The following is a 25,708-nucleotide window of genomic DNA, read 5'->3' as shown; positions in this document are numbered from 1 at the left end:
TATTAATCGGAATGAAGTCTTGATGAACAGTGGGAGAAAAGCAACAAGATAAGTACAAAATTCACGCAAAGAAAAGAAGGGAGCGGTAGAATCGTACCTAATTAATTGTTTAGTGCCAAACCAACCAGATCCAAGGCGCACATTAGGCCGTGGCTCTAGCAATCGTCCGTCCAGTCTAATCCCGGTTGGGTCGTGCCAAAAGAGATGAGCGAAGAATAAGGTGGGGCGATCCACCACATAATACTGTATGGCCATTGGTTGCACGGCTACACGTCCTTTCATTGTCACACTTCCTGACCTGTTCCCGACTGGGGGAGGAAATCGTCGCTCATGGAATCTGACCTGCTTTCTATTCATCGCCGACGTCTTCACTCCGCGCCAGAGCCCACCACGTCGACCGCCGCGCTCCAAAAAACACCCCCGACTAATTGGTAGACTCCGAAACCATCGAATATTGCAGTCGACATAAATTAGACGGTGTCGCCTTTGCTCGAACTGGGTCGGCAAACCCGCGCGCGTCGCGACCGGAAATTTCTTGTCGCCCAATTCATACCCGCCCAACCCTTTGTCCCGACGAACGCGCCGATCGCGATCCGACAACGCTGCAGGGCCCTTTGCACCGCCAGCATCGGCATTGCGGCCTGTATGCAGCCTCGATCGCCTAATCAGTGATGAGAGAGGTCGATAGCCCGTGCCGTTAGTCGAGCTCGAGAAGGAAGGCGTTCTGGTTACGTCGACGGGACCTGCGTGAGCGGAATCGACGCCTCCTCTTGTCGCTGGAGGAAGTGTCGCCAAACACGAAAAAGCATTCTCCGCCCACGATGGCTGCCGTTATGATGAATGGCGTTGGCCCGGACGGTGCCATGAAGCCGAATCTAGACCAGAAGCTCAACAACCATGGAGGCGATACCAAGGCCATATCGAGCTCAGAGATAGTACAACAACAGACACCTGCGCGGTCATTACAGTCCGATAATCCTTTGAGGATGAACGACTTGCCAGACGAAGTATGAGCTTTCTACGGACTGACTATTTCTCTTTGGTAATGATGGCTAATGTCGATGCGACTGTTTTTGCGATAACTAGATTGTGCACATCACCGAGAACTTCTTATCGCTCAATCAACTACTTTCCCGTCTGGCACAAAGATCCCACAATGAACTGGAAGACACCATCAGGTCTCTGGCAAAGAAGCCGCTGCCTATGCCGCCGATGCTCAACGGCAATGCTGACCATAACACGATTGAGGACTTGAGCAATGAGAACCTGGATAAAAAGGTCACTCTGCTCAAGTTTGCCCAAGAGCAGCACGCAAAATGGGTCAAAGCACTAGTAATCACCGACTGGAGCAAGAAGGCGAGCACACTGAGCAAATTGATCGATCTAAAGGTGCACATGCACACGCAGATGGAAAAGTACGACTTTGTTCTTGACCGGATGATGCACAACAAACGAAATCTTGCCTATGCCAGGCTCCCGAGCCCGGACCTAAAGACGGCATTAGAGGTCCTGGCAAACGGCGATGCCCCGTGGATGCCGGATCTTGGCTACATCCCACCACCCGAGATGAGCCCAGAGGATCAACTGAAGTGGTTGGAGGATCTCGATACGCTTTTGTCGCTCAGGTTGACAATCGATGACCACGACAAGATTCCGTACCACTTCAGGAATTACAGGATTGGGTCAGGCAGGGTCACCTTTATCGTCAAGGGGGAATTCGAGGTGGACTTGACGATCGCAGACGACGACCCCGAGAAACAGTACTGGTTCATTGACTTTCGGTTTCTCTTCCGACCAGCGCCGCCCGGACTTTCCGAAAACCTGCGGATGTATCTAGAGCTGAAGGTGAACGAAGTTCTAGGCGCGGAAGGACTTGCTGGATGTTACAAGTACTTGCATGAGCTTGTTTTGACGCACAAGATCAACGAGCTGCGGAGACAGGCTATGGAGCTCAGTGTCGGTAGATGGGTCGACGCACTTAATGTCGAGCGTCTCAACCGTTCATTGGCGGTGCAGTACTGGACTTCTCGATATCCAGCCAAGGCCCCCAATGCGCCCAAGAGCTGGATAATCATTGGGGTACACAGTGCTGCCCCGTCGGGTGGTCTACGAGCTACAGCTCCTACGAGTCGCCTGGCCTTGAGATGGTTTCGGGATAACCAGGAGGTCAAGGACATCGAGATACCCCTGGACGAGGCAGATCTGTCGATGGAGCGGATTTTGAAGGATGTGATCGGGCGCCATACCCAACAAATTCTTACATTGATGCACACAGGCTTGCGAAACAAGCCACGGTTCGTGAACAAGGAGGACCATCTTGTCCTGGAACTTTCGAGGAAACAACCGTCCGAGTCCTTGTTGACGATGCAACTCACAAAACTCGACTCTATGGTTGTGCGGGTCGACCAGATTGGTGGCACCTTTGCCGTACAACCTCGAACCCGACCCATGCCCATGGCCGAGTCCAATCTCAACACCCCAGGCCGGGACCCTGTGGCGGTGATTGGATGGGTACGCAACACCTTTGCCATGGAAGAGTTGGTCCGCCGCGGCAAGAGCCAGGGATGGGTTGTAGGAAAACCGCCAGTCAAACCGGATGACCTGCGTAATATACTTAGCAATCGCGAACAGACCGACGCGATGGCCTGGTTTAGGAAGCAGGGCTGGAGGCCTCAGTTTTACGTATTGGCCCATCTGAGTATGAGTGGTGACCAGTGGTGGCTCATAGAGCTGTAAGTATCATGGTCCGCCCAGACAGTATTAGTGAAATATTGTGCGACTGAGGCTGACATGATGTACAGGACTACGCCAAACTCCAACTCGGCCGCGTCGACCGCGGGAGGCATACGTATCAGGACTCACGTACAGCTGCAATTTGCATCTAAACAAGCAATAATGGAATCCCCGTCCTTCTTCTCGGATCTCAACTACTTCACCTCAGCTATGATATCCAAGATGAGAGACCTCAGGGAACTTCATTCCAGGAGAATCAATCACATCGACCAGCCATGCATCAGACCTGGCTTAAGTTCAAATATCAGGATGCCCACAATTTTCATACGCACTTCCGAGGTTTTGCCGTCGCTGAGCGGCAAAGGTTCTTTGGGGCGATGGGCTGCAGACGAGGTTCGGCTGTCGGTTGCCAATGTCCAGTCTTCTTCCTCGACCGAGGTTGACAGAAGGGGCGAAAACCGGTCTGCCTTGTCGACGCGGATGGATTCGCGCATCGTTATAGCATCAGAGGCACGTCTTAGGGTGTTGGATAAAAGCAAGTTCCGGCAACTGAGCTCAAGGGTGGACCGCGATGTTGCGTTTAACCACAAGACTGGAGAGTTTGTGCTGCAACTGAGGTCAGAGCTGGGAGAAACCATGATAGACAAGTTGATTTCCCGGCTGCAGACCATAGAGCGCCTCTACGAATTCCTGGGATCTATTAGTCGCGCTCCCAGGGGTGTGCAATGCGAGACGGTAACGCTACGAAGGGTGGTTTTCACTTACAGCGATCTTCCGCAGCCAGTGAGTGAAGAGTTGGCTGCATTACAACCGCCGACGAAACGATGGAAGGTCGTGCTTGACTTTGCAGACCCGAGGACAGTCAAGCTTGTTTTGGAGAAGAACAACCCGCACATACGTGCCGTCGACATGCTGCAAACACTGGCCAACTCACCTCGCGGACTGGAGAGGCTGCCGTTCTACCTGCCAACCACACTTGCAGTGTATCGGGCTCTAGATTCAATCAGCGATGCGTGGCTGCAGCTACAGGTTTCGAGGAAGGGTACTTTTGAGATTTTCACCAAGAACATCGACCTGGCCACCATCAGGTACGATCTTCCAGGGCCGCAGGCGCGCCGCCTAACACTTGACGTCAAGCTAGTATCACGTAGGGGAGAGCTATCTTGGCACGTCAAGAGGACCGACGCGGAGCCCAACAAGTCCAACGATGAGTTTAGCAGGGTACTCAAGGAGGTATGGAATACCAAGAGCCCCAACTGGAAGAGCCTTTCGACCAGCGCGTGCGGGCCAGCGTCGGCGGGCGTTGAGGAGCTGCTCAAAGGCATAGACAAGGCTGTGCGGACCTTGCTGGAGTCGCCACCGCTTGTGTTGCAGCAGCAGCAGCAACGTCAGCCGGTGGTGCAGCCGGGTCAGCAACCCCAGGTCCAAAACCAAGCGAATGGGGTCATGAACAGGGGGCCACAGCGACCGGGCCTACCGGGAGCGGGGGGACTGGGGGCTCAGATGCGGCAGAAGCAGGTACCGCAAGCCCCGATGGGCAACCACGTCGTCGACTTGACCTAGCCGGTGCATCCTGGGCATTGAAGGTGCCCTTTCTTTTTGGGAGACCGGGGCGGCGCGTGGGGTTGGAGGGGCATTTGGCCATGGCTATGCTGCCATGGCAAGCACGGGCGAGATTGAATCGCTCACAATGTTTTTACTTTGTAACGAATCGGTGCTGATCAAAGGTACAGCTACAGCCTGATCACTTTGAGTGATGAAAAAGGGGATTCCCGATGGCCTCAATTGCAGCCTCATTACACAGGACCAGGTAGCGTTGGGTAGCGAAAATAAAAACAAAGTATGGCAAAATATATATATTGATTCTGCTTTGATTCTTGTTCGGGATTGTTACATTGTTTGAATACATGAGCCCAGTTGGATACATGGAACGGATGACCTTGAAAGCCACCCAATAGATTCCCGCGCGTATACATACATGATCTTGAACATGGTTGTCGATAGCACCAAGGCTTCAAAATTGACCTATACAATCCTGCGTCGTTTGTACGCACATCCAGTGCCATCTATCCGTAATGGTCCCCGGCTACGAGGACTTGGAAAAGCTACCAAACTGCAGCCGGGGCACGATTACGCGCTGCAGAGACTCCTTCTTCAGGCCCACAAAGTCCGCCTTGACCGCGCCATCGACTATTGCGAGGTCATCCCACATGGACCTCCTGCCGTCGGCGAAGCGGCCCAGTCCCGTGGCACCCACGGTCGGGTCGGAAACGAGGGAAAACTCGGCCGGCGCGTGGTCGGCAGCAGACGGGGCCAGGCCGCGGTAGGCGGCATCGAGTCCGGTGCAGCTGGCGGCGACGTCAAAGGCGGCGCGGATGGAGGGCAGGATGCCCGGTGCGGTGTACGAGGGGCCCGCGACAGCGAGGCGGCCCCCAAAGGCGGACTCGAGCTGGGCGTGCGCGGCTGCCAGGCTCTCCTGGTGGCCGACCTCGTGCTGCGGGATGCAGTCGCGCGCAGTGCTAACCTGGGTGTGGACGGGTTCGTCGGCAGCGATGCCGAACTGCCGCCGGACGTGGGCGAGGGCGATGACTTCGGCCTGTTCGGGAGTCCGTGATGGCTCGTCCTCCGAGGGCACGCGCAGGAGAACCGTCAGCTTGGTGCCGGTTGGGGGTTGCTGGCGGGCGACCAAGGATGAGACCTTTTCGCCCTGTTCCCGTTGTTCTGATTCCCGCCAGATGGCTCCTTCGCGGTCAGAGTCGAAGAGGACACCAAGCAGACCCCGTTCGACGTCGGCTTGGGATGATATAAGGTAGCCAAAGCCGTGGTGCGGATGGTTCAGGCCGGATCTCGGGAACCAGATGTTGACTACATGCATGGACGCACCCTTTTTCTCGCCGAGGGCGGGAACGCGTCCGCCTGTAATAGAAGCCAGCTGCCGGCTGAACAAGGTCGATATGACCTTGTCAAAAGTTGCCGTTGACTTGGCTGTTTTGACCTGCGATATTGTTAGCCTCTAGATCTGCAGATCTCGAACGAAAAGAAGCAGCAGCAGCAACAGCACGACTCACCTCTACAAGTTTATTTGACGACGGCGCTACATCAGCCACCAAGCTGCCCGTCTCTATCGTAACATTGCTCCGCTTGCGCAAAGCCTGCACTAACGCCTCTGTGAGCGCCTCCATGCCGCCGTAGAAGCCCGTGTAGCCGCCCAGGAGCCTCTGACCAGTCACCACAGAGTCCTTGGACGAGGCCTTGGTGACAAATGTCATCATGTTCAGGTCGCTGAGCCTCTCCACGGAAAAGCTAGAAGCTCTCGACGCCTTGGGCACGTCGAGGCGGTAGGGAAACATCTGCGCCCTCGCAAACAGCGTCGACTGGATGCTCAGCTTCCAAATATCGCCGCCGTAGATGCCGTGCGTCATGGCCGAGGCCAGGTTGTCGGCCACGCTGCTGCGTCCGCCAAATATCCGCGTCAGGCAGCTGCCTATCGACTCGTCCTCGCTGTCGACGAGGCACCGGCAGTACTCCTCGGCCCCCAGCGGCTTTCTGTTGGAGAGCATGTGGGCGAGGGCTGGCAGCAGGCCCTTGAGCGCTGGTTCCGTCAGTGCGTTTTTAAGCATCCTACCGGCGAAGCGAGCCAATGAAACAGCTTTGATGAGGCGGTTGTCACTGTTCGAAGGGCCGGTGAGATCGATAAGATGGTCTGGGTGGTAGATGTAGCGGCGCGCCAGTTCCGAATCTTGGCCCAAAGCCCACGCCTGGTCTGCTATGCCCAGTTGATGAAGCTGATGGTTGTTTGTCAGATCAGCATCTGTTCGCACACAGCTACGGGCAATACAGCGGCAGCGCTGAAATTCCCTTTTCAGCAACTTACCAACAACACATAGAGGCGAGAGTTTGCATCGCCCTCCTTGAGCTGCACCACCCTCGGCCCTCGTTCGAACCGTACGCTATGCGGCCTCCCCTGTGAGTCCTCGGCCTCGGAGTCGACCGTGTGCACCCAGCCGCCCAGGCGCTCGTTGGCCTCGTACAGCGTGATGCTGGCCCTGGGTGCAAAGACGGAGAGGAACAGGGCCGTGGATAGCCCCGTCAGCCCACCGCCGAGCACCGCGATCTTTGAGTCGGGCTTGTCCTTTGTGATGACGCTTCTGCTGCTGGCGTAGCCCCGCCGTGCGGTCCAGACAACGAACCCATTGCTTCTGTGGCCGATATGATGGCTTTTCGGCCCCCTTCGTGATGATGATGATGATGATGCGAGGCACGGCGGCGCGGCGCGGAGACACAGCTCCACCTTCGCAGGCGCGTGGGCCGCTGTCGCGCCGATCCTGGACAGCATGAGGCCGGTATTGTTTTGCCGTCCGCCTTGGTGACGCACGAATGGAAAGGATCGGGTGAGAGGTCTGCTCAAACAGCCGCTCCAAACAACGGGAGTTGTTTTGTTGCCCGTCCCTTTTCGATGGCTTCCTAAGATTTTGCAGCGACACGGACCATCTCACAAGACTACACGCAAGAAGTTGAATTATAATATGCAATTGTCAGCCATTGGACAGATGGACAGAAGGCAAAGTCCAAAGTCCAAATTCTATAGCTAGATAATCCGTTGAAGCGGCGATTTTATCTCAAAGTTTGACGTGATGGACTGATCGGGAGGGACTCTGTGTTCTTGGGTGGCGTGAGTCGGACGAACCGGATGCTTGCACTAAATCCCAATTTTAGTGGGTACCTACCACCTAGAAATCGCATGGTTCGGCAAGACCACTGGCCCCATCCCTGCGAAAGCCGGGACCACTCCACTGTCTTGGACCTGACCTTGGTGAGCATCATCAATCCTGCTGAGTTTTAGTTAATATCAAACATGCCCGCCCGTCCAGTCGACGAGACAAGAGTATATACTTCGCACTGAACTTGCACCACTGTTATATTCACAAATGTAATCAGGACATTTCCACAGATTCAAAACCCCGAGATTGTAATGCCGATAGTTCTCTCCAAATCGGAGATTCACGTTGTATATGTTCGTAACCCCAAGACAAAAATACTGAACAAACGCCACTCCTTCCTTCCACCGAAAACAACTCGGTGATGGAACCATATGCCATTCTTTTAGATAATACATGAAGACCGACTCAAAACACTGACCTTGCCCCCAGCTGCAAAGAAACAACAACCGAGCAAGACAGAGAGAGAGACATGAAAAATAAGCATAAAAGAGCCGCCCATTCCGACTAAAGCCCCTCCCATCATGGTCTATATCATTTCCCTTTTCATCATCAAACTTTAGCTAGCAACAGCCTCGGCCTCTGTAGCCCCCATCTCCGAGTCACCACCGGAGCCCTGGAGTATATCTTCCACCGGACCCGACTCGTCCACAAACTTTCTCTCGCTGACGTGTTCTCCGCCAGCGACCCAGACCTTGTCCTGGAACGTGCCGCGCTGGCCCTCCTCGTGCTTGAAGGCGCAATACCGGTTCGTGCATGGGCGGAACTTACACATAGTCTTTACGTGTGTAAACTTGCAACCCTCGACTGAGCAGTCGCCACCGTTTCGACAGGGTGGCATGTTGGGATGCCTAAAGGTGCAGTGCGGGTTTGTGCAGTTGGGGTAGAACTTGCAGTCCTGCTGTTGGTTGTGCGCCGTCCTGGTAGCGGGCGACGGGTGTGAGCCGACACACTTGTGGTTTTTGCAGGCCGCTCCGTACGTGCACACGTCCGTCACATCGACTGTAATCCCTGGCGGTGCCGCTGGTGACTGGTGTGCGAACTTGCAATCCTTGTTAGAGCAGTTGCGGTTGAACTTGCACACCGTCTCCTTGGGGTCCCGCTTGGCCTGGCCCATCTCGGTATCTTCGCCTCCGACGCTGCCATTTTGCGAATTTTCCGAGGCTTTTTGCTCGCCGCCGTTCTGGTCCGTTTGGCCTTGGCGGAAATTGTTGTTGTTGTTCTGCCTGTTTTGATGTTGGACCCGCTCCGACAGAGGCTTGCCGCCACGCCCACCGCGCTGGTTGTAGCCTCCACGTGACTGCATCATGTTTTGCTGGTTCAGTTGTTGTTGCAAGTGAGCCATCATCTGATTTTGCTGCTCCAGCATCTGGAAAAGACCCATCTGGAGATCTTGGCCTTGCGGGGGCATCCATCCATTGTTCATGCCTGCCATGCCACCGTTCATACCAGGTCCCCCTTGGGGCATGCCTCCACCCATTGCTGTAGCCATTCCGTGCGCAATGCTCGCCGCCCTGGGGTTCATTCCACCGCGCTGTTGTCGCATACCGCCGGCCATGGTACCGCGCGGCCCGCTGGGTGGCCCGCGAGCATGGCTGTTGATCCTGTCATTGCCGCGTGTGCGGTGGAGCACGTTTTCTGGTGTCCTGTCCATGGCGCGGTTTATCTGGCCCATCATCCTCCTGTCTCGATTGGCGTTTCCCCGAATGTTCATGTTGCCATTTCGCATCGCCTTGGGACCAGTAGGACTAAGAATTTGTCAGTATTGGGCTTTTCGCCTTGTTGAAGGAGCAAGGGTTTCAGTGAATAGACATACGCAGAGACTTGAGCGGCCCCTTCCGAGGCCATGGCCATGTCCATATCTTGATCATCTCCTGGTGATGTTGATGACATCGCGTCGGCATCGCCGCTTTGTGCGCCCTGCCCATTGAGGATAGCAATCTGTTCAAACAGCCATTTCGCAAAATCGAGCGCGTTGGGGTCGTCGGGGCCCAAGCTTAGTAGATCGCCCGCCAGCTCTGCTGCAATTTCCTCTTGAGTCTTGCCGTTGACCAACATCAAAATAATGTACTCTGCGAGCGCGGAATCATCGGCGCCACCCGTTCCCCAGCCGACCTCAACAAGCTTGGGCTGGATTGCGCTTGTCAGGGCATCCGCCAGCGGCGTGTTGAGTGCTATTTCGACGGGCATGGTTTCACGTGCGCTGTGGGAGAATTTCGACGAAAACAGGGTGTCGGGACGAAGCCTTCGACAAGATGTAAATGGTTGGGCGGAGAAGCTCGCGATGCGAAATTAAGGGTGCGCGGGCGAGCAAATGCTGGTATTTATTTTTTTATTGACACAAAAAGTCTGATCGCCAGCGAACGAGCACGCGACGCCTAGTGGTCGAGGTTTGCTCAATGGCTTGACGCAAAAAAAGAAAGAAAAAAAACTGAAAGAAGAAAAACAAATCGCCTCTTTCGAAGAGCCTGGAAAAGGCGAGGTTGGGTGGGTGGTCGCAAAGAATTGGACAGACTTTTTGGGTGCTAAATCGTCAAAGGACGTGACGTTGAACGAGAGTACTTTGGCAGTGATGCGTGGAGATTTGCATCTGATACCAAGTCGCGACGGGAGCAAGGAAAGTTATTGTTGTCCCAGCCTTGTCGCCCGCCATCTGCAGAAATGCTTGCGCAAGCCACTCCAAAAGCTACCTCTGCTGACCAATAAGCACGTGCATCAGGCTCGTCGAGTGGCGCATACTGGAGAGCTTAGCAATCACGTAAGCAGGGAGATGGTTGGACAGATTTCCACCAGGTTCGTTCTGGTGCTGAATTCACGTGACCATAGATGTGCTCCCCATAATGGGTACCTACTGCGCGTGTAGTGCTTTACAGTAAGTAGCTCAGACACCACCATGAGTATCTATCTGGTCAATTATCAGTGCATAATTCACTTTCAAAGTCAATGTTATGTTGAAGTTGTGCTGCAATCAACTGTACATGATCCCTACAGCGAATTGCAGCTTTTGATTGTTTGGCCGCCTCGCTATCAGTCGGGAGACTATGACTTTCTAGTCGTACATGTATTTTCTCCACAAACCACACTCACCTGTCACATCCTACGTAGTATAGATACCTACCTATTTACCTATCTACCTATCGGCTTTCCGGTTGTAGTTGAATTACTCACAAACCCTGGGAAATGAGTGCAAGATTCTGTCTTTATACTGCAGTGCTCCGCAATCGCCTGCTTTTTTTTTTTTTTTTTTTTTTTTTGCTCGTCATACACGCACGCATCTATCTGGACAAGGTAAACATCCCATCTGGATGACAGCGTCACAATTAAACTGCCGTCAGCCAGCCAACGAGCAGACAAACTTGCAATATTACGTGACTGCCCTGATCATTTACCATGCTTACCAAGCTACCTACGCGAGCGGATGTAAACTCGACAGTCGATTGATATTTTTCTGGGCCGATAGTTAGGTTGTAGCAAAGCATGCGGTCGATATCGCCCCGAAAATAAATGTCTCGGCTGGGGAGGGATCAACCGCGAAATTGCTTCTGCCCGCCCTCGAGCTTTACCCCCGGCGCCGATCCTCATCAAAACCTGAATCCGTCAGGTCCTTGACTTGCTTTTGGCTCAGTGGCTCCCCGCGTTTTTGCCGTCATTTTGTCATTTTGTCCTCGCTGACAGGTCCCTTTTTTTTTTTTTTTTTTTTTTCTTCAGTTAACGTTAGTAGACTGCGTCTTGTGATCAATCAAGGGGACGGTCTTTGGCAAACACAAACGAGGCCGGTCGGCTATGAATTGGTTTCCCTGGACCGTCTCCAAGCAGAAGAAAAAAAACAGGTTGTTAAATCTGCTCCAAAAAGGTATATATGCAGTCAATCCTAGTCTTTTGTTGCTAGCACTCTCGTAGACTCGGAGAAAAAGGTAACGTTGCAAGGATTGGACCGGCTTGTGTATGTAGATCCATGTACTTGGCGCGCAGGACCTGGGAGGCAGGTGCCCTCAAAATGGGTGACAAGACAAGCTTTAATCATCAGGCGGTCGAGGATATCCAGTCAAGCCAGTCAAGCCAGTGTTCTTTTTTGAATCTGACCGTCTTTTTGGACTGCAGTCTCATTAGCAATATGCCGTTGAAATCCCAGCTTGTTGGTTAGCTCCTTTTTCTGCTGCGTGGCGGCTCCAAAATTGATGAGATCGATGCCGGGTTCGTTCGGATTGCTTGCCATATGCATTGATGCCTTGATTGGCTTATGTACCTTGCATTTCACATTTCTTTCTTCACCCATATTTGAAAACCACGGCAGCAGGCACCTGCCGTACAGTATCCAGAGTAACCTTTGTGCCGGTGACATTACAGTATATTACCGGTAAGTCCAAGTAAGTTAGGCGGGGGGCTTGGTGTGCCAGTCGCCAGCTTGTGCAAGCTCCTCGTCTACATCAACGTCACCCCATGCGGGCAGCTGCAGGTCTTCTTGGGTATCGCCACGCGACCAAAGCAAAGCAAAGCATCACAAGCACAAACACATTTACCGTACAGCAATTACAGTGAGGCGTCGGGAGGGGGACAAGTGAATGTCCCATCGCCCCGCGGCCCTTTTTTGTTTTTGTTTCATTACCTACGGTAGAACTAGCAAGCAAGTTCAACCCGCAGCTTGGCTTTTAGTAACCTTCGATTAATGTTTAGGCGCAGTAGCTGCAGCGCCTCTAATCCCAAATCGATTTTGTGCCACCATCCCAAAGAAAAACAGCCCCCACCTGACTTGGACCTAGACTCACTCACTCATTCCCGATTAATTCTGGGGCCTTTTGGAGGCGTATCCATGGTTCGTGATCGTCTGTCGTTCCCTCTTTTGCCGCCCTGCCGCCTGCCCTGGCCAATTTATTTAATTAACTGGACTTATAAAAAAAAAGACCTCGCCCTATCCCCGTGTTTTCTTGCTTGTTTGTTTGTAAACATCCGTTTCGCCCTTTTTCACTTAATGGGCCGGATGCACGTCGTGAATATTTTCCTCTCGCTCACCTTCGCTCGTTGAGCTCTGCTTGCTGTTTCTTGGGTTTGCATGTATTGCTGCCCCATTGGTATTGTTTAATTTTTTTTGTTATTTTTTTTGGCAGGTCCCCGACAGAGACGCGGGCATCACCACAATAAACCACAACAATGTTGTTCAAGACTTGGTTGTCGTTCCTACTCTTGGCATCGTCCGAGCCGGTGTCGGCCTTGTGGCCTGCGCCCAGGAGTTATAGCAAGGGCAAAACGGCGCTGTTTATCAATCAACAGATCCAAGTTACATACAATGGACAGCCTGTAAGCTAGGATTCTCCCTTTTTTTTTTTTTTTTTTTTTTTTTTTTTTTTTTTTGCTTTCAACCTGTAACCCTGCAGTTTCTAGAGATGATGACCTGAATACTCGTGTTTCTTTCTTTTATTTCCCCCCGAAATCACCGCACGAGACTTGGTAAAATTGACAATGTTCTAGATGCCATACATGTTCGGGTACGAGCCCACAAGCATAGACAGCAAAGAAATTGTGAAGGGGGGTGTATCTCGGTCTTTGGGCTCCATATTCCGGAGAAACCTTATACCATGGAAGCTCGTACCCAAGAACAAGATTGACGAGTTCGAACCGCCACTGGGCGGCAAGTCGACATCTGTCACATCCCTAGTCATTACTCAAACGAGCCAGGACCAGCCAAAGACCTTCAAGGCGCTTGCGGGTGAGGTCGACGAGTCCTACTCTTTGACTATCGACAAGGAAGGACGTGCGAAGCTCTCGGCCAAGTCGTCCATTGGTATCTTGCGGGGTCTCGAGACTTTCTCACAGCTGTTCTACCAGCACTCGACAGGCACGTGTTGGTACACGCCATATGCGCCCGTCTCGATCGATGATGCGCCCTTGTATCCTCACCGCGGCATCTTGTTCGATACGGCCCGTCAGTGGTATCCAGTCGTGAACCTGCTGCGCACCATCGACGCCATGGCCTGGAACAAGATGAACCGGCTGCATGTGCACGTAACCGACTCTCAATCCTGGCCTCTTGACCTCCCGTCTATGCCCGAGGTGGCACGTGAGGGTGCCCACAGGCGCGACCTGATCTACACGGCCGACGATATTCGTCGCGTACAGGAGTACGGGGTGCACCGGGGAGTCCAGGTCTATTTCGAGATCGACATGCCAGGCCACATCGGGTCGCTGTACCACTCGCACCCGGAGCTCATCGTCGCATACAACGAGCAGCCGTACTACCACTACTGTGCTCAGCCCCCCTGCGGCGCCTTCAAGCTCAACGACAGCCGTGTCGACGCCTTCCTTGAGAAGCTGTTTGACGACGTCCTCCCGCGCGTGCACCCATATGCGGCTTATTTTCACACCGGTGGCGACGAGCTCAACGCCAACGACTCGATGCTAGACGAGAACATCCGCTCCAACAAGAGCGAGGTGCTGCAGCCGCTCCTCCAAAAGTTCATCGACAAGCAGCACGAGCGGGTGCGCAGCCACGACCTCACGCCCATGGTCTGGGAGGAGATCCCTCTCGACTGGAACGTGACTCTAGGGAAAGACGTCCCCGTGCAGTCCTGGCTCGGCAACGCTCAGAAGCTCGCCGCGGCTGGCCACCAGGTCATTGACAGCAACTACAACTTTTGGGTAAGAAAACTCCAGAGAAACTCTCAGCTTTATCCCCCAGCATGCTGTCACTCTGTGATGCGTACAGCCCAGTAAAATATCTCTAACACGATGATTTTGAACCAGTACCTGGACTGTGGCCGCGGCCAATGGATCAACATGGAGAACGGCGCCGCCTACAGACAGTTCTACCCCTTCAACGACTGGTGCGGACCGACAAAGTCATGGCAGCTTGTCTACTCTTACGATCCCAGGGCGGGCCTGAGCGAGGAAGCCGCCAAGCTCGTGCTGGGCGGCGAGGTTGCCATCTGGAGCGAGACGATAGACGAGCAGACGATCGACTCCATCATCTGGCCGCGAGCCAACGCGGCGGGCGAGGTGCTGTGGTCCGGCAGGATCGACCCGGCGACGGGACAGAACAGGAGTCAGCTCGAGGCCATCCCCCGCCTGAGCGAGATGAGGGAGCGTCTGGTGGCTCGAGGCGTCCGCCCCGCGGCGCTCACACAGCTTTGGTGCACGCAAGCCAATCCGCTCGAGTGCTCATACCCTCTGTAGGTGTTGGGGGCAGTATAGTAGGTGGTTAATATGGTGATGGGGGAGAGTAAAAGAAGCGAGCAGAAGAAGTGAAAAAAGAAATCCGAGACAAAAAAAAAAGGAGAGGAAGACTCTACCCTCAGACTTGCAAACAGCTTGTAGCGGATATGATTTGTTGTTATCTGAATATTCTCCGTTTTCCTAGATATGACTGACCATGAGTTATGTCGATACTTGTTTTTCATTCAGAGCATTAGTAATAATTGGACATGAGAACCAGAGCCATAGCCATGTTTCCTCGTTTGGTCTTTTCTGTACACATATGAATAGCTGCAAGCGTTGGATGAGCGTCTGCGGTTTATCGTCTGAGACTACCATGTCAATCCGTGGGAACATTTCTTGAGGTATTCCGGAAGTGTCGGGTAGTATATTGGAATAAGTCATCCGCCGTATAATCCGGACTCAACTCACGGAAGTAACAGCCAATATAACTTCTCTTGAATTAGGCGTGTACTTCGTGGCTGATATCTGCTATGCAAAATTAGACAGGACAGGATCTTGACTTGATGATTTTCTTGGAATGCGGGGGACGAAAATTTCCTGTATGATCATACATACAAGGTAACAGTTCGGGCCACCCGGTAGCTCCCCGAGCACTTGCAGGTATTCGCATGGAGTAAGAGCTAGGCCTATATCCAGACTAGATATATATATCAGATAATTCTAGAAATAGTGTAAAACCCGGTTAGCATTGCAAGTTTCGATGGTCACGTCACTCATGGTCTCTGATGCATCAGACTGCAGGAGCTCGGCAGCTTCTTCAATATCATGATGGACCACTCCTCGCACATCTCGTATGACATGACCCTGAAAGACTCATCTGGAAATAGTAATAATAAAAATTACATTAATGAATAAAGTCGACGTGGACGTGTGCGGAGTAGGAGGGAAAGAAACATGCGGGGGAACGGAGACGGAAACCAAGATACCTCCGATGGCGTCGGGCTGGAGAGCGGGGCCGTTTTTTTTTTTTTTGTTTTTTTTTAGCTTCTTTTTTTTTCTTGTTTATCTTCTCACACATACGGTACCTTCCTTGATAATTACAGTATTCATCATTCAATCGGTTTACGCAATCCACGGCGTTGCTTGTACATTAAAATTCCTGCCAAGTGGTCGAAGCTCGAACCGGGCGCAATGAAAAATAAGCAGTCGTATGTACGTCCTTGGCAATATGACATATCGTACCAATGCACTCACTATACCTACCTACTCTTGCTCGTACAGAACAGTACCTTGCTGGCAAATAAGGTAGGCCCACTCGAATTGTAACCATATTTGAGGTCAGGTACCTGCGGAGACGGTATGATATGCCTGCCCTTGCAGCACCGCGGAAACCCTCGCCCGGTGGGAAGGCGCACAGAGCACTCGCTACTGTACAGAAGAACTATACAGCATAGCGCTGACAGAATCGTAAGAATTTCTGACGTGAAACATGTCAATCACCCGTGCTTCAATTGGCATGCGTCAACGACGTAATATTGGATATCAACAAAGTGAAGACCTTTCTGACCCTTTTTTTTATCTTTTTTTTCTTCCCCGAGTGACAAGACGTTAGCTCTTTTTTGTGCCAAACCCCACAGAAACCCCCGTCCACTTGGAAGATGTCGATCTGTTCCCCGCCTTTTGCCTCGGCAAAGGAGCAGAATACGGCAAGGTCCGAAAATGACTAACTTTCTTTAACCAGTTGTTTTTATTCGCTACCACACCATCCGTACAAGGCTACCTGGCTATCCATCGATATTCGTACGAATAATGGAGTGTGTTCAGTAAGTATAATCCCTCCTTACGTCCCTTGTATCAACCTGGGCACCTTGGCAATACTTTTACCTTATACCCGCATGGTCATATGATGTTTTCGGTGTGCCACTAACTATACCAAACGCATTCCTGTCCTTGTCGTCACGCACACGCAATAGAATGCGAGCCTTTTGGGTTGAAAAAGCCGTTGTAGCACCGAACTCAAAGATAATGTTGGGCACACCATATCATACCGCACCTGTTCTTGTGTCACTCGAGCCATGCTGGGCGGGCGCATTAGATGCTGTGCGAAATTTCTAACGGCAAAACGGACGTGCAGGATCCCGGTACAGGGGACAGGATAGGAGAAGAAAGAAATAACGAGAAGAAAAAGTAACAAACAAACCAAATCGAAACCAAGTCTTGAACCAGGAACCACTGGCCGCGTACTGCCAAGAGAGCATTTTTACGCAACTTGTGACCGTGGGTTTGTCTATCCTCGCTTACCACGTAGTTTTTTTCATCCTAAAACGTATTCTTTATGAAACTGATGCAGGCTTGGAATCATAGTACTGTCTAGACTTTTGTTCAGACGATCAGATACAGAATGCAGTTGCACCCCGCTCCCTCAATCACCCTAGGGGTACACTAGGGATCGTAAGGGCACCAACCAACCGGCATCAAACAAACCCCGATGCACTGTGACTGGTTGTCCCGAGCATGGGGTACTGTGGGCAACATGATGACATTTTTGCAAGCGGTGCAACAGACGTGGAGCAACAGGGAACAAAAGAAAAGGTGGGATCCCGCTCATTGAGGGTGGAACACGCAGCCAGTTCCGCCCCGTTGGGGTAATGGGACCCGGTCTGTCACGTCCCCTGCGGGGAGATAAAAAAAAGAGAAAAAGGTGGCGAGTGTTAATATATATTCCTTTCTGCTTCAGCAAAGGCTGAGTTAGGGAACAATTCAAGAAAGCGGGACCACCCACCCTTATTTCTATATCCCATTCATTCCACTGCTTGCTGCTTACCTATCTTATTACCTTCATTACTTATAGGTTTTGAACACGAGCCTTTATTTCACCAAGGTCCCTCTTCCAGCGTCTGGCCTGATCTCCCCTTTGGCGCATCTTCACCTTATATTCCCCAAATTCTACGAGTTTGCTTTGTTGTCGTTGTACACCCTTCTATGTTTCTCGGTAGCCCATTTTGAGACACCATATACATTGACAAGGTCTGGATTGATAGGATACCTTTCCACAAGTCAGGGCAGACAATCCTATCATTGCGGGGGAGAAAAAAAAAACACCACGATTTACCGTCACTCCACAACCCGCGCTTCGAAAAGCCTCGAGCTGGTTTTTCATCATGGGACTTGTGGAAGTGGTGCTGGAGCATGTCTCCGTCAAGGCTGCCGTGCTGTGGATTGTCGGATCATGGGTTCTATACTTGGTGGTGAAAAATGTTCTTGAAGAACGCAAGATCAACAAGCTTGGGGCTCGCGCAGCGCGGATGCCAAGCAGGCTTCCTCTGAGTCAGTCGAATCATCCACCGCCCTCCCCCAATGTGTCTTGTTTGCTTCAAGCGTATTAACACTTTATCGTGGCATAAAGGTCTCGACAACATCATCAGGGCCGTCCGGGCAAACATACAAAATAGGAATCTGCAAATGTGGAGGAGCCACATGTCCCACTCGATTACATACACTGTCGAGGGTCGCCTTCTATTCCAGCGAATTATTCTGACGGCTGATCCTGAGAACATCAAGGCCATATTAGCGACTCAGTTCACAGACTATGGCAAGGGAGAGCCCTTCCACCAGGAGTGGAAACCTTTTCTGGGCGACAGCATCTTCGCCACTGACGGCGAAAAGTGGCACACAAGCCGCCAGATGCTGCGTCCGCAGTTCGTCAAGGACCGCGTCAGCGACTTGGAGTGCTTCGAGAGTCACATCAAGACCCTGTTCAAGGCCATGGCCAATGGCGGAGCCCTTGAGGGCGAGCACCAGCACGTTGAGTTGTCTGCCATCAATGGCAAGAGGTTTGAAATCACTGATCTGTTCTTCCGCTTTTCGCTGGACGTTGCTACAGACTTTTTGCTAGGCTACGATGTCAAGTCACTATCGTAAGTACAAACCCTGATATCTGCAAGGAGCTTGGGGTGGGGGAGGGCTCTGATGGCTGACACGAGAAAAACCAACAACACAGTACTCCACATGCCGAGTTTGCCGAAGCCTTCAACGAGGTCCAGCACGTGCAAAGCACCATCACACGCTCCGGGCCCGCGCAGGCGTTGGTTCCCAAAGGATCATACTACAGAGGCCTCAAGGTCATGGACAATTTCATCAACCCCTTTATCGACCGTGCCCTCCGTCTCTCTCCGGACGAGCTGGCTTCCAAGACCAAGTCGGACCACGGCTACACGTTCCTTCACGAGCTGGCCTCGTTCACGCGGGACCGCAAGGTGCTGCGCGACCAGATCGTCGCTGTCCTCCTGGCCGGACGTGACACCACTGCGGCCACGCTATCCTGGACCATTTACGAGCTCGGACGTCACCCGGAGTGCGTCAAACGCCTCCGTCAGGAGATCGCGGAAGTGGTGGGCTTCGGCCGGACCCCAACCTACGCCGATCTCAAGTCGATGAAGTACCTCCAGAACGTGATGCACGAGACGCTCCGCCTGTACCCGGCGGTACCTTTCAACGTCCGACTGGCGCTGCACGACACGACGCTGCCCCGCGGTGGCGGGCCCGACGGCACCCTCCCGGTCCCCGTCCTCAAGGACACGCCGATCGGCTACTCGACGCTCCTGATGCAGCGCCGCAGGGACCTGTACCCGCCCGTGTCGGAAAACTTTGCCGACCCCGACGTATTCAGCCCCGAGCGCTGGTTCCACTGGCAGCCCCGGCCGTGGCAGTACGTGCCCTTCAACGGCGGCCCCCGCATCTGCATCGGTCAGCAGTTCGCCTTGACCGAGATGGGCTACGTGCTCGTGCGCATGTTTCAGCAGTACGAACGCGTCGTCAGCTACATGGACGAGATCGACGGCGGCAACCCGACCATCAAGGCCGACATTGTCATGCAGCCGGGCGATGGTGTTATTGTTGCGTTTTGGGAGGGTGATAATGAAAAGATCTGAGTGGTATAACTCGAGAAGTGTTACATTGGGAGGGGGCTTTGCTTGTTTTTTTTTTTCCTGTTTCTTTTTTTTTTTTTTTTTCTTGTAGGATTCCAACAGCGCGGCGAGGTCAAGATTTGAATTTTTTCTAGTCTATCCATGAAAGAAAAGACGCTCAAAGGTTAATTTTATGGAGTTATGAAACAGATAAACAGGTTCGTCCGCCATCTCCAATGTCAGCGAAATTATGTTGTGAATACTGGGTCCCTTGATGATAGGCAGACGAAACCATGTCTTCTTCCGATGAGCTTGTTGACTTTTGTCAATCGTTGGATTTTTTTTTTTCGTCCAAACATTTCAAAAATCGGTGCTACTACTGTAGAACAACGGAAACGGCCGACCGTCATTTGAGTTTCGGATTGCGGACCTAGGTGACGAGGCTTATCTCTGTGCGTGCAGCATTGAGCTTCGTTGTGGTTCGGACAATCAATCCTTCTTTCTCCCCGTTCTGCCAAAACCAAGACGAGATTGTGCGTGCCAAGGATTGCCGAAAGGGGAAAAGGGGAATTTCTTGCTTGGCATGTATTCCACTACTCCTTATAGACACTGCTTCTCATAGACTCAACTCCTCACTAATCTTGGTGTTGACGGAAACATTTATAGTTTTCGTTATCAATAAATCATCATGTAATAAAATAGTCCCTCTAATCTGAAGCCGCATTTATTTTCCAGCAGCGAAGGCTCTATACAAACAGTAAGCAATTAATGCCAGGGACACCAGCCACCCATGAACCTCCTGAAATTTTTGGGACAAGCCTTTTCATAGGAGTCCACGTTTTATGACAACCGAGAAAGACCACCAAAAGGAGTGGAATTCACGACTTCCTCTAATCCAGGCTTTTCAGTTCAACTGGAAGCTAGACCGGATGGCGTCGCCGAGTCTTCGAGTAGCCTCAATCATGTTGTCAGGGGTGGCGGCCGCAAACGTAGCGCGGAAGAACAGTCCGCTCGGCTCCGCATCGTGGTCAGCCATAAACCAGGAGCCGGCTGCCACCAGGACGCCCTTGTCGATGCAGTCTTTGAATATTTCCGCCTCCATCTCCGATATGCTCATGGTAGAGGCGCATGGGTGCTTGGTATGATCAACCTTGAGCCAGTGCTGTGGGGACCGGATTAGCATGAGCTGGACATGAAAATCGCGGGATATCTAAACCGAAGAAAAGGAAAGAGAAAATCACTCACAAACATGCCAGTCTTGGGAACTTCCCAGTTAACAACCTCCCGCGGCAGGTGATCCTCGCAGGCGGCTAGGAGGACGTCTCGCCTTCGCGTGTACTCTCCACGCACGCTCATCAGCCAGCGAATGTAGCCCTCGTGACCCCAGGTCTCGTCCAACAGCTTGTGCAGCAGCACCTGCGCTATTCCGCTGGGCCCCTGGTTGCATGACTCGCCGTGCCGGATGAAGCGGTCGATGATCTGCTCTGACGCCGTGACCCAGCCCATGCGGGAGCCCGGGACGACTACCTTGGAGAACGAGTCCATCCGCAGGACGCGGCCGTCGACGTCCATGCTGAGGATCGAAGGAACCAGGCTCTCCAGGAACTGCTCCGGGGTCTCTTCGGCGTCGTTGGACTGCTCCTCCTCCTTCTTTGCGTCCCGGCCGCGGTAAGGGGGCATCTGTATGTAGTAGTACGGTTCGTCCTCGATTATGTAGACGTCATGCTCGCGGCAGACTTGGTAAAGTGCCCTCCGCCTCTCCTCGCTCTGCGTCGATCCGGTCGGGTTCTGACCCGACGGGACGGTATATAGCACGTGCGGCTTTGCGGCTCCCTTCCTCTCTTCGGGCTTCCAGGTCCTCAGTATCTCGTCCATCTTCTCTGGGATCAGGCCCTCACCGTCGACCGGGACACCAAAGACCTTGATTCCTAGAGGCATGGCCGTCTCGACCGCCGTCGAGAAGCTGAACTCCTCGGTCAGCATCGAGTCGTTCCTGGCCCTGTCGCAAAAGATGCGCAGGGCCATCTCCAGCGCGCCCGTGCTGCCGATGCTCATTGAGCACCGCCAGTCCGCGTACGGCGGGTTGTTGACGAGCTCTGTGTGCTCCGTGACGAAGCGCATCATCTGAGCCGAGCCTGTGGCCTGGCTATAGTTGAGTGCTATGCTGAGGTCGTAAACGGCACCATTGGGATCTTCAGCCTGTTCCTGGACGTCATACTTGCCAACGGTGACATCCAGGCCATGGGCGCGGGTGTCGGCCTCGGAGAAGCCACCGCTGACTGAGGGGACGCGCATCGAGATGGACTCGATTGGGAAGTTATCTGGGCATGGCAGACCGCCGCCGAGGGAGATGATGCCTGGCTTCCTGAGGTTGAGTGCCGCCTGCTTGAGCCTGCACGGCTTGCGGCTGGCCGACTCCTGGCTGAGGAGATGATCCCAACGCCTGGCCTTGGGCTTCTGGCCGGCGGCGGCCACCTTGAACATGTCGCTGTCCGATGCCGAGGCTGTGAGGGCGACGAGCTTGCCGGCCCTGGTCCTCTTGTCGGCTATGTCCTTGAATGTGATGCGTCGCGGGCGCTCCAACTTGGGTGCTCTCGCAGCTACAGAGTTTGGATGTTCGGGGACCTGCTTGGCAGGCAACCCGATAGGGCCAACGGTCTCGGCGGCCGCCGCGGATTCGTCGATGGCCAACAGAGTAGGAGACATGATTTTGATTGCGGACGAGGTCCTGACCTGCGTCGACGTGCTCATTTTGTCTTGATAGCTGATGTTTCGTCCCAGGCAAGAGACAACAATGGAAATAAAATGAAGGCGGAAAACGTTAACGATGATGAGTTGTGCGAACAGAGACGTGACCGAAGAGATAAACAAAATTGGAACACCAGTCCAATAAAAATAAAATAGAAGAGACGACTAGAACTAGAGACTAGAACTAGATAGAGCTGAACTTGGGATGATAGGCCGGACGGGCTTGATAGATATTAGACTAGAAAAGACTCGAGTCGCGTGATGTGGTAATGATAATAAGGAAGAGCCATTGTTTCAAAGCCCATTGATAGTTCAGGTCATGATGCAGCATGGCTCTTATTAAAGAAACGAATCTAGTTCTGGAAACCGACCCAAATTGAGCCACGTAAAGGCATAAAGGGCGCAGGGTGCTCGAGCGGTGGAACAAGGTTTGTTTGGGGGCGGGACGATAATCGGAAAGGGCGGGCATGATTCGACCGGTTTGTTTGCCGTTGCACAGTGGAAAAAAAAAGGGTTGAGTAGGAGACTTTGACGTCGGTGTGTGGTGTGGTCCTACGCCCTTTGCTCGACATGACATGATACAATGTACAGATCTCGGCAGCCGGGCGTGGGCGTGGGACAGATGGGCGACTCGGGCCCCATTCCCAGGGTCCAAATTGCGTCTGCATGCCGTAACTAGCCGCGCACTTTCTCGCTCTCGACCCCGCCAAACCTGTAGCTTTTAGCGCCCTGTGACCTTTTGTTTGATTCACACTTTGCCGGTACAGGGTCCTAACCTAAAAACAGGACACATAACCAACCAAGATATCTACCTAGGTACTGTACGTAAGGTACCTTAATGCCTTCCTCACCTTATCTTACATTAGGTACCTTACCCTTGGTACCCTGCCCAACCTTGTGAACCTTGTCTAGTTCCAACATCGAACGCGCCCTGTGACGGTCATCTGGAGGCTTGGCGCATTCTTGTTAGGTAATTCGGGATTCTGGATCAACCAATGATCGGTTGCTAGATTCTACTTTCGGAATGCAGCTCCAATTGATTCAAACCAGCATTTGTAATTCTGCAACTGGCTTGCTGGTACAAACTTAGCAGCAAACTCCGATTAAACCGAAGCTCTAGATAGAACTAAAACATACCGACTGTCATGCAAACCAGAGTCTGAGACCAACACTATGCGACAGTCTAATTCGAGACAAGGTACTGCCTGGGTACGTACGTTGTTGCACAACAAACTACCGATGTATGTACCACGCACCTGTCGGGATGGACAAGCAGCTCATAGCTTCGTGTCCTGAAAATCATCCGAGCTCCTGCAGGGACAAGATGCACTCTCTTTTGATCCGTCTGTACTTTCAAATACACAATAGAGCATGTAGGCTGGCACGTCCGACAGACCGAGGCAAGCAGACTGACAACAATTGCGTCGGCTGACAGGTTTGACATAAAGCCGGTGTGTATAAATGTAGAACAAAGTACAAGTTATCCCTCGAGTTGCGAGGCAGACTAACTTCCAGAAAATGGTATATAGTGTGCGAAAAAGCCTCTTCTGCAGCGAAAGATCCGAAACCCCTCCCTCGTTCCCCGCAAAATCATCATTCAAATTCTGGTAAAACTGAGCGTTGTCCTGTCCCGTTCCAATCGCACTCCTCTCAGCGCCCGAGTCTCTTTATCGACCGGTACCTAGAGACGCTGCAATACAGTCAGTTCTAGTTAATATTACTGGGTTCAAGGTTGGGATTTGTTGAATGGCATCGTAACGACGGCTTGATCTAATCTTTAGTCTCGCACTGGCGACAGATGCATCTCTAAGGCCACGATATGACGCGTCATATTGGAGTTTGGCGGCTGTCTAGGTATAGGCAAGGAAAGGAAAGGACCTGACCAGAAGGTCATGGTTCCATTAGGACTCATCGATAACCCCTGCTCTTCCGGATATATTGGATGTAATCGCACATCACCAGCTCCAGCTCCAGCCATCGATCTGCGTGCTGCTGACCGAGCCAACCCTGAAAATAAACGAAGAGCTTCTGAAACATCCATGGGTCGCCTGGTCACCCACTGGGGTCTCATTCACCATATCTGACATAGTATCACCCACAGGGAGAAAGGTAGGGCTGAGGACGGCGCCTCCAAAACCAATCCAAATGGCAAAGCGGAACGTGCAGCATGCCTTTTGAGCGCCCGTATATGCTCACCAGGTACTCATCAAGTCAGAGTTCCATTGGTCCAAAGAGTCCAGATCAGTTCTCAACGGCCCAGCCCTGTCTGTTTCGGCCCCAGAAGGGGTACTGGCAGTGATCTCAGCCAGACTTCCAATCAAGCATGCCCAGGCTGGGCGATGGGGTCCCCTTTCATCGTCCGCACTGATGTTATTTTGGCCCTGGAAAAAGGATCTGGTTTCAAAATCCCACTCTATCCGGACCCTGGACAGATTACACTCATCGAGGCTGAGGGAGTCTAGGCTGGTAGAGTAAGTGGAACAACGGGACGATGGTCCTGCCATCCCGAAGACCAATGACGAAGTTTCAAGGAGAAAATCGGGTTTGATTTGTAGTGGTTGGGCGGAGGGAGTCAGGGCCTCTGATTCTCCCATCGCCACGGCCCGACGGTGTCCCTGGTGCAGCTCTGGGACAGTGAGCACGGCCAGATCAAGAAGCACAACCAGCAGCGGTAATAATGAAGCAGGTAATGCTCGCAAATTCCCAGGTTGAAAGAAGAAGATGCTGCTGGTTAGTATGATGCCTATTGGTATAGCATGTAGTCCGTGACTTTTGCCGGAGGCATATTAGCAGCGAGGCTGGAAAATGCGCACGTCTCAACGAGACAAACATACCGCAGGAGCGTTGCGATGTGAAGCAGATGGAATATCGCCGCCGCAATTATGAAAATTGCCATGGTACTGTCCTCAAACGCTTCTGGTTAGCGGCTCCTAGTCATGTGCAGAGCCACCCGAGAGAGGTTATTCCAGTGGAACGAGACAATTTCTGCTTACACATGTTTACCGCCAACAGCATCCCCCTGATCCACCATCAGGAGGAATGCGGTAGTAATCATTGTCCAGCATGGCAAGGACCTGCCCCAGGCTGTGAGAAAAGGCAACCGGGCGCCAGTTGAATCGATTGGGGCGGAGGGAACGCCAATGTGCTTGTTTGTCAACGTGCTCTGACCGACCGACATTTCGTTGAGCGTTCAGAAAGGCACAAAGCTGAGATCAGGCAGACAGCAGTGAAGATGCAAGTCCGCGGCAGGCGTTGTTAGGGGGATAAGGCTGGGCAGGTCAATCAGTTCACAATGTAGAATTGTGTAGGCTCGCCGCCCATCAGGTCACCAGCTTCCAATAGATCTCTTATACATGACGCGGGGAAACAAGTCTGGCTGTCGGCGCCTGGGTGTTTGCGATGATTACAACGCGAGTGAGTCGGGGTACGGATATGGCCATGGTATGCCAAACC

At 52.6% G+C, this 25,708-nt stretch overlaps 9 protein-coding genes across 9 annotated transcripts; 4 read left to right on the top strand and 5 right to left on the bottom strand.

Moving 5' to 3' along the window:
- Window positions 1–118: 118 nt before the first annotated feature.
- On the top strand, window positions 119–4,601 carry MGG_09925 (mediator-RNA polymerase II transcription subunit 14). Its single transcript, XM_003709977.1, has 3 exons — window positions 119–1,007; window positions 1,087–2,732; window positions 2,802–4,601. The coding sequence occupies exons 1-3, from the start codon at window positions 822–824 to the stop codon at window positions 4,294–4,296; spliced, it is 3,327 nt and encodes a 1,108-aa protein (XP_003710025.1). The 5' UTR covers window positions 119–821; the 3' UTR covers window positions 4,297–4,601.
- MGG_09924 (protoporphyrinogen oxidase) lies at window positions 4,575–7,410 on the bottom strand. Its single transcript, XM_003709976.1, has 3 exons — window positions 6,608–7,410; window positions 5,802–6,518; window positions 4,575–5,728 (listed from the first exon to the last, which is right to left on the bottom strand). Exons 1-3 carry the CDS (start codon window positions 7,067–7,069, stop codon window positions 4,820–4,822), a joined length of 2,088 nt encoding a protein of 695 aa, XP_003710024.1. The 5' UTR covers window positions 7,070–7,410; the 3' UTR covers window positions 4,575–4,819.
- Window positions 7,411–7,625: 215 nt separating this feature from the next.
- MGG_09923 (uncharacterized protein) lies at window positions 7,626–10,082 on the bottom strand. The gene is made up of 2 exons (XM_003709975.1): window positions 9,268–10,082; window positions 7,626–9,199 (listed from the first exon to the last, which is right to left on the bottom strand). The coding sequence occupies exons 1-2, from the start codon at window positions 9,639–9,641 to the stop codon at window positions 8,011–8,013; spliced, it is 1,563 nt and encodes a 520-aa protein (XP_003710023.1). The 5' UTR covers window positions 9,642–10,082; the 3' UTR covers window positions 7,626–8,010.
- A 250-nt stretch (window positions 10,083–10,332) lies between these two features.
- On the bottom strand, window positions 10,333–11,101 carry MGG_16295 (uncharacterized protein; the record flags this gene model as incomplete). Its single annotated transcript, XM_003709974.1, has 5 exons — window positions 10,333–10,352; window positions 10,539–10,548; window positions 10,620–10,676; window positions 10,850–10,899; window positions 11,062–11,101. 5 exons carry the CDS (start codon window positions 11,099–11,101, stop codon window positions 10,333–10,335), a joined length of 177 nt encoding a protein of 58 aa, XP_003710022.1.
- A 1,239-nt stretch (window positions 11,102–12,340) lies between these two features.
- On the top strand, window positions 12,341–15,142 carry MGG_09922 (beta-hexosaminidase subunit beta). Its single transcript, XM_003709973.1, has 3 exons — window positions 12,341–12,746; window positions 12,918–14,084; window positions 14,190–15,142. The coding sequence occupies exons 1-3, from the start codon at window positions 12,600–12,602 to the stop codon at window positions 14,616–14,618; spliced, it is 1,743 nt and encodes a 580-aa protein (XP_003710021.1). The 5' UTR covers window positions 12,341–12,599; the 3' UTR covers window positions 14,619–15,142.
- Window positions 15,143–15,309: 167 nt separating this feature from the next.
- MGG_16294 (uncharacterized protein) lies at window positions 15,310–17,135 on the bottom strand (the record flags this gene model as incomplete). The annotated part of the gene is made up of 5 exons (XM_003709972.1): window positions 15,310–15,477; window positions 15,681–15,689; window positions 15,868–16,028; window positions 16,801–16,919; window positions 17,085–17,135. The coding sequence occupies 5 exons, from the start codon at window positions 17,133–17,135 to the stop codon at window positions 15,374–15,376; spliced, it is 444 nt and encodes a 147-aa protein (XP_003710020.1). The 3' UTR covers window positions 15,310–15,373.
- MGG_09920 (cytochrome P450 52A5) lies at window positions 16,091–19,733 on the top strand. Its single transcript, XM_003709971.1, has 5 exons — window positions 16,091–16,423; window positions 16,574–16,881; window positions 16,965–17,927; window positions 18,007–18,517; window positions 18,601–19,733. Exons 3-5 carry the CDS (start codon window positions 17,762–17,764, stop codon window positions 19,529–19,531), a joined length of 1,608 nt encoding a protein of 535 aa, XP_003710019.1. The 5' UTR covers window positions 16,091–16,423; window positions 16,574–16,881; window positions 16,965–17,761; the 3' UTR covers window positions 19,532–19,733.
- Window positions 19,734–20,118: 385 nt separating this feature from the next.
- On the bottom strand, window positions 20,119–22,567 carry MGG_09919 (amino transferase). The gene is made up of 2 exons (XM_003709970.1): window positions 20,753–22,567; window positions 20,119–20,669 (listed from the first exon to the last, which is right to left on the bottom strand). The coding sequence occupies exons 1-2, from the start codon at window positions 22,256–22,258 to the stop codon at window positions 20,412–20,414; spliced, it is 1,764 nt and encodes a 587-aa protein (XP_003710018.1). The 5' UTR covers window positions 22,259–22,567; the 3' UTR covers window positions 20,119–20,411.
- Window positions 22,568–24,655: 2,088 nt separating this feature from the next.
- Window positions 24,656–25,370, top strand: MGG_16293 (uncharacterized protein; the record flags this gene model as incomplete). The annotated part of the gene is made up of 3 exons (XM_003709969.1): window positions 24,656–24,726; window positions 24,811–24,941; window positions 25,018–25,370. Coding segments are annotated over 3 exons (555 nt in total), but the record flags the coding sequence as incomplete, so codon positions are not given.
- Window positions 25,371–25,708: the final 338 nt, after the last annotated feature.

The sequence above is a fragment of the Pyricularia oryzae genome, chromosome 1, assembly GCF_000002495.2.
Source record: "Pyricularia oryzae 70-15 chromosome 1, whole genome shotgun sequence".
Taxonomy (NCBI): domain Eukaryota; kingdom Fungi; phylum Ascomycota; class Sordariomycetes; order Magnaporthales; family Pyriculariaceae; genus Pyricularia; species Pyricularia oryzae.
Note: the sequence above shows the minus strand (reverse complement) of the source record. Positions and strands in the feature narration are given on the sequence as shown.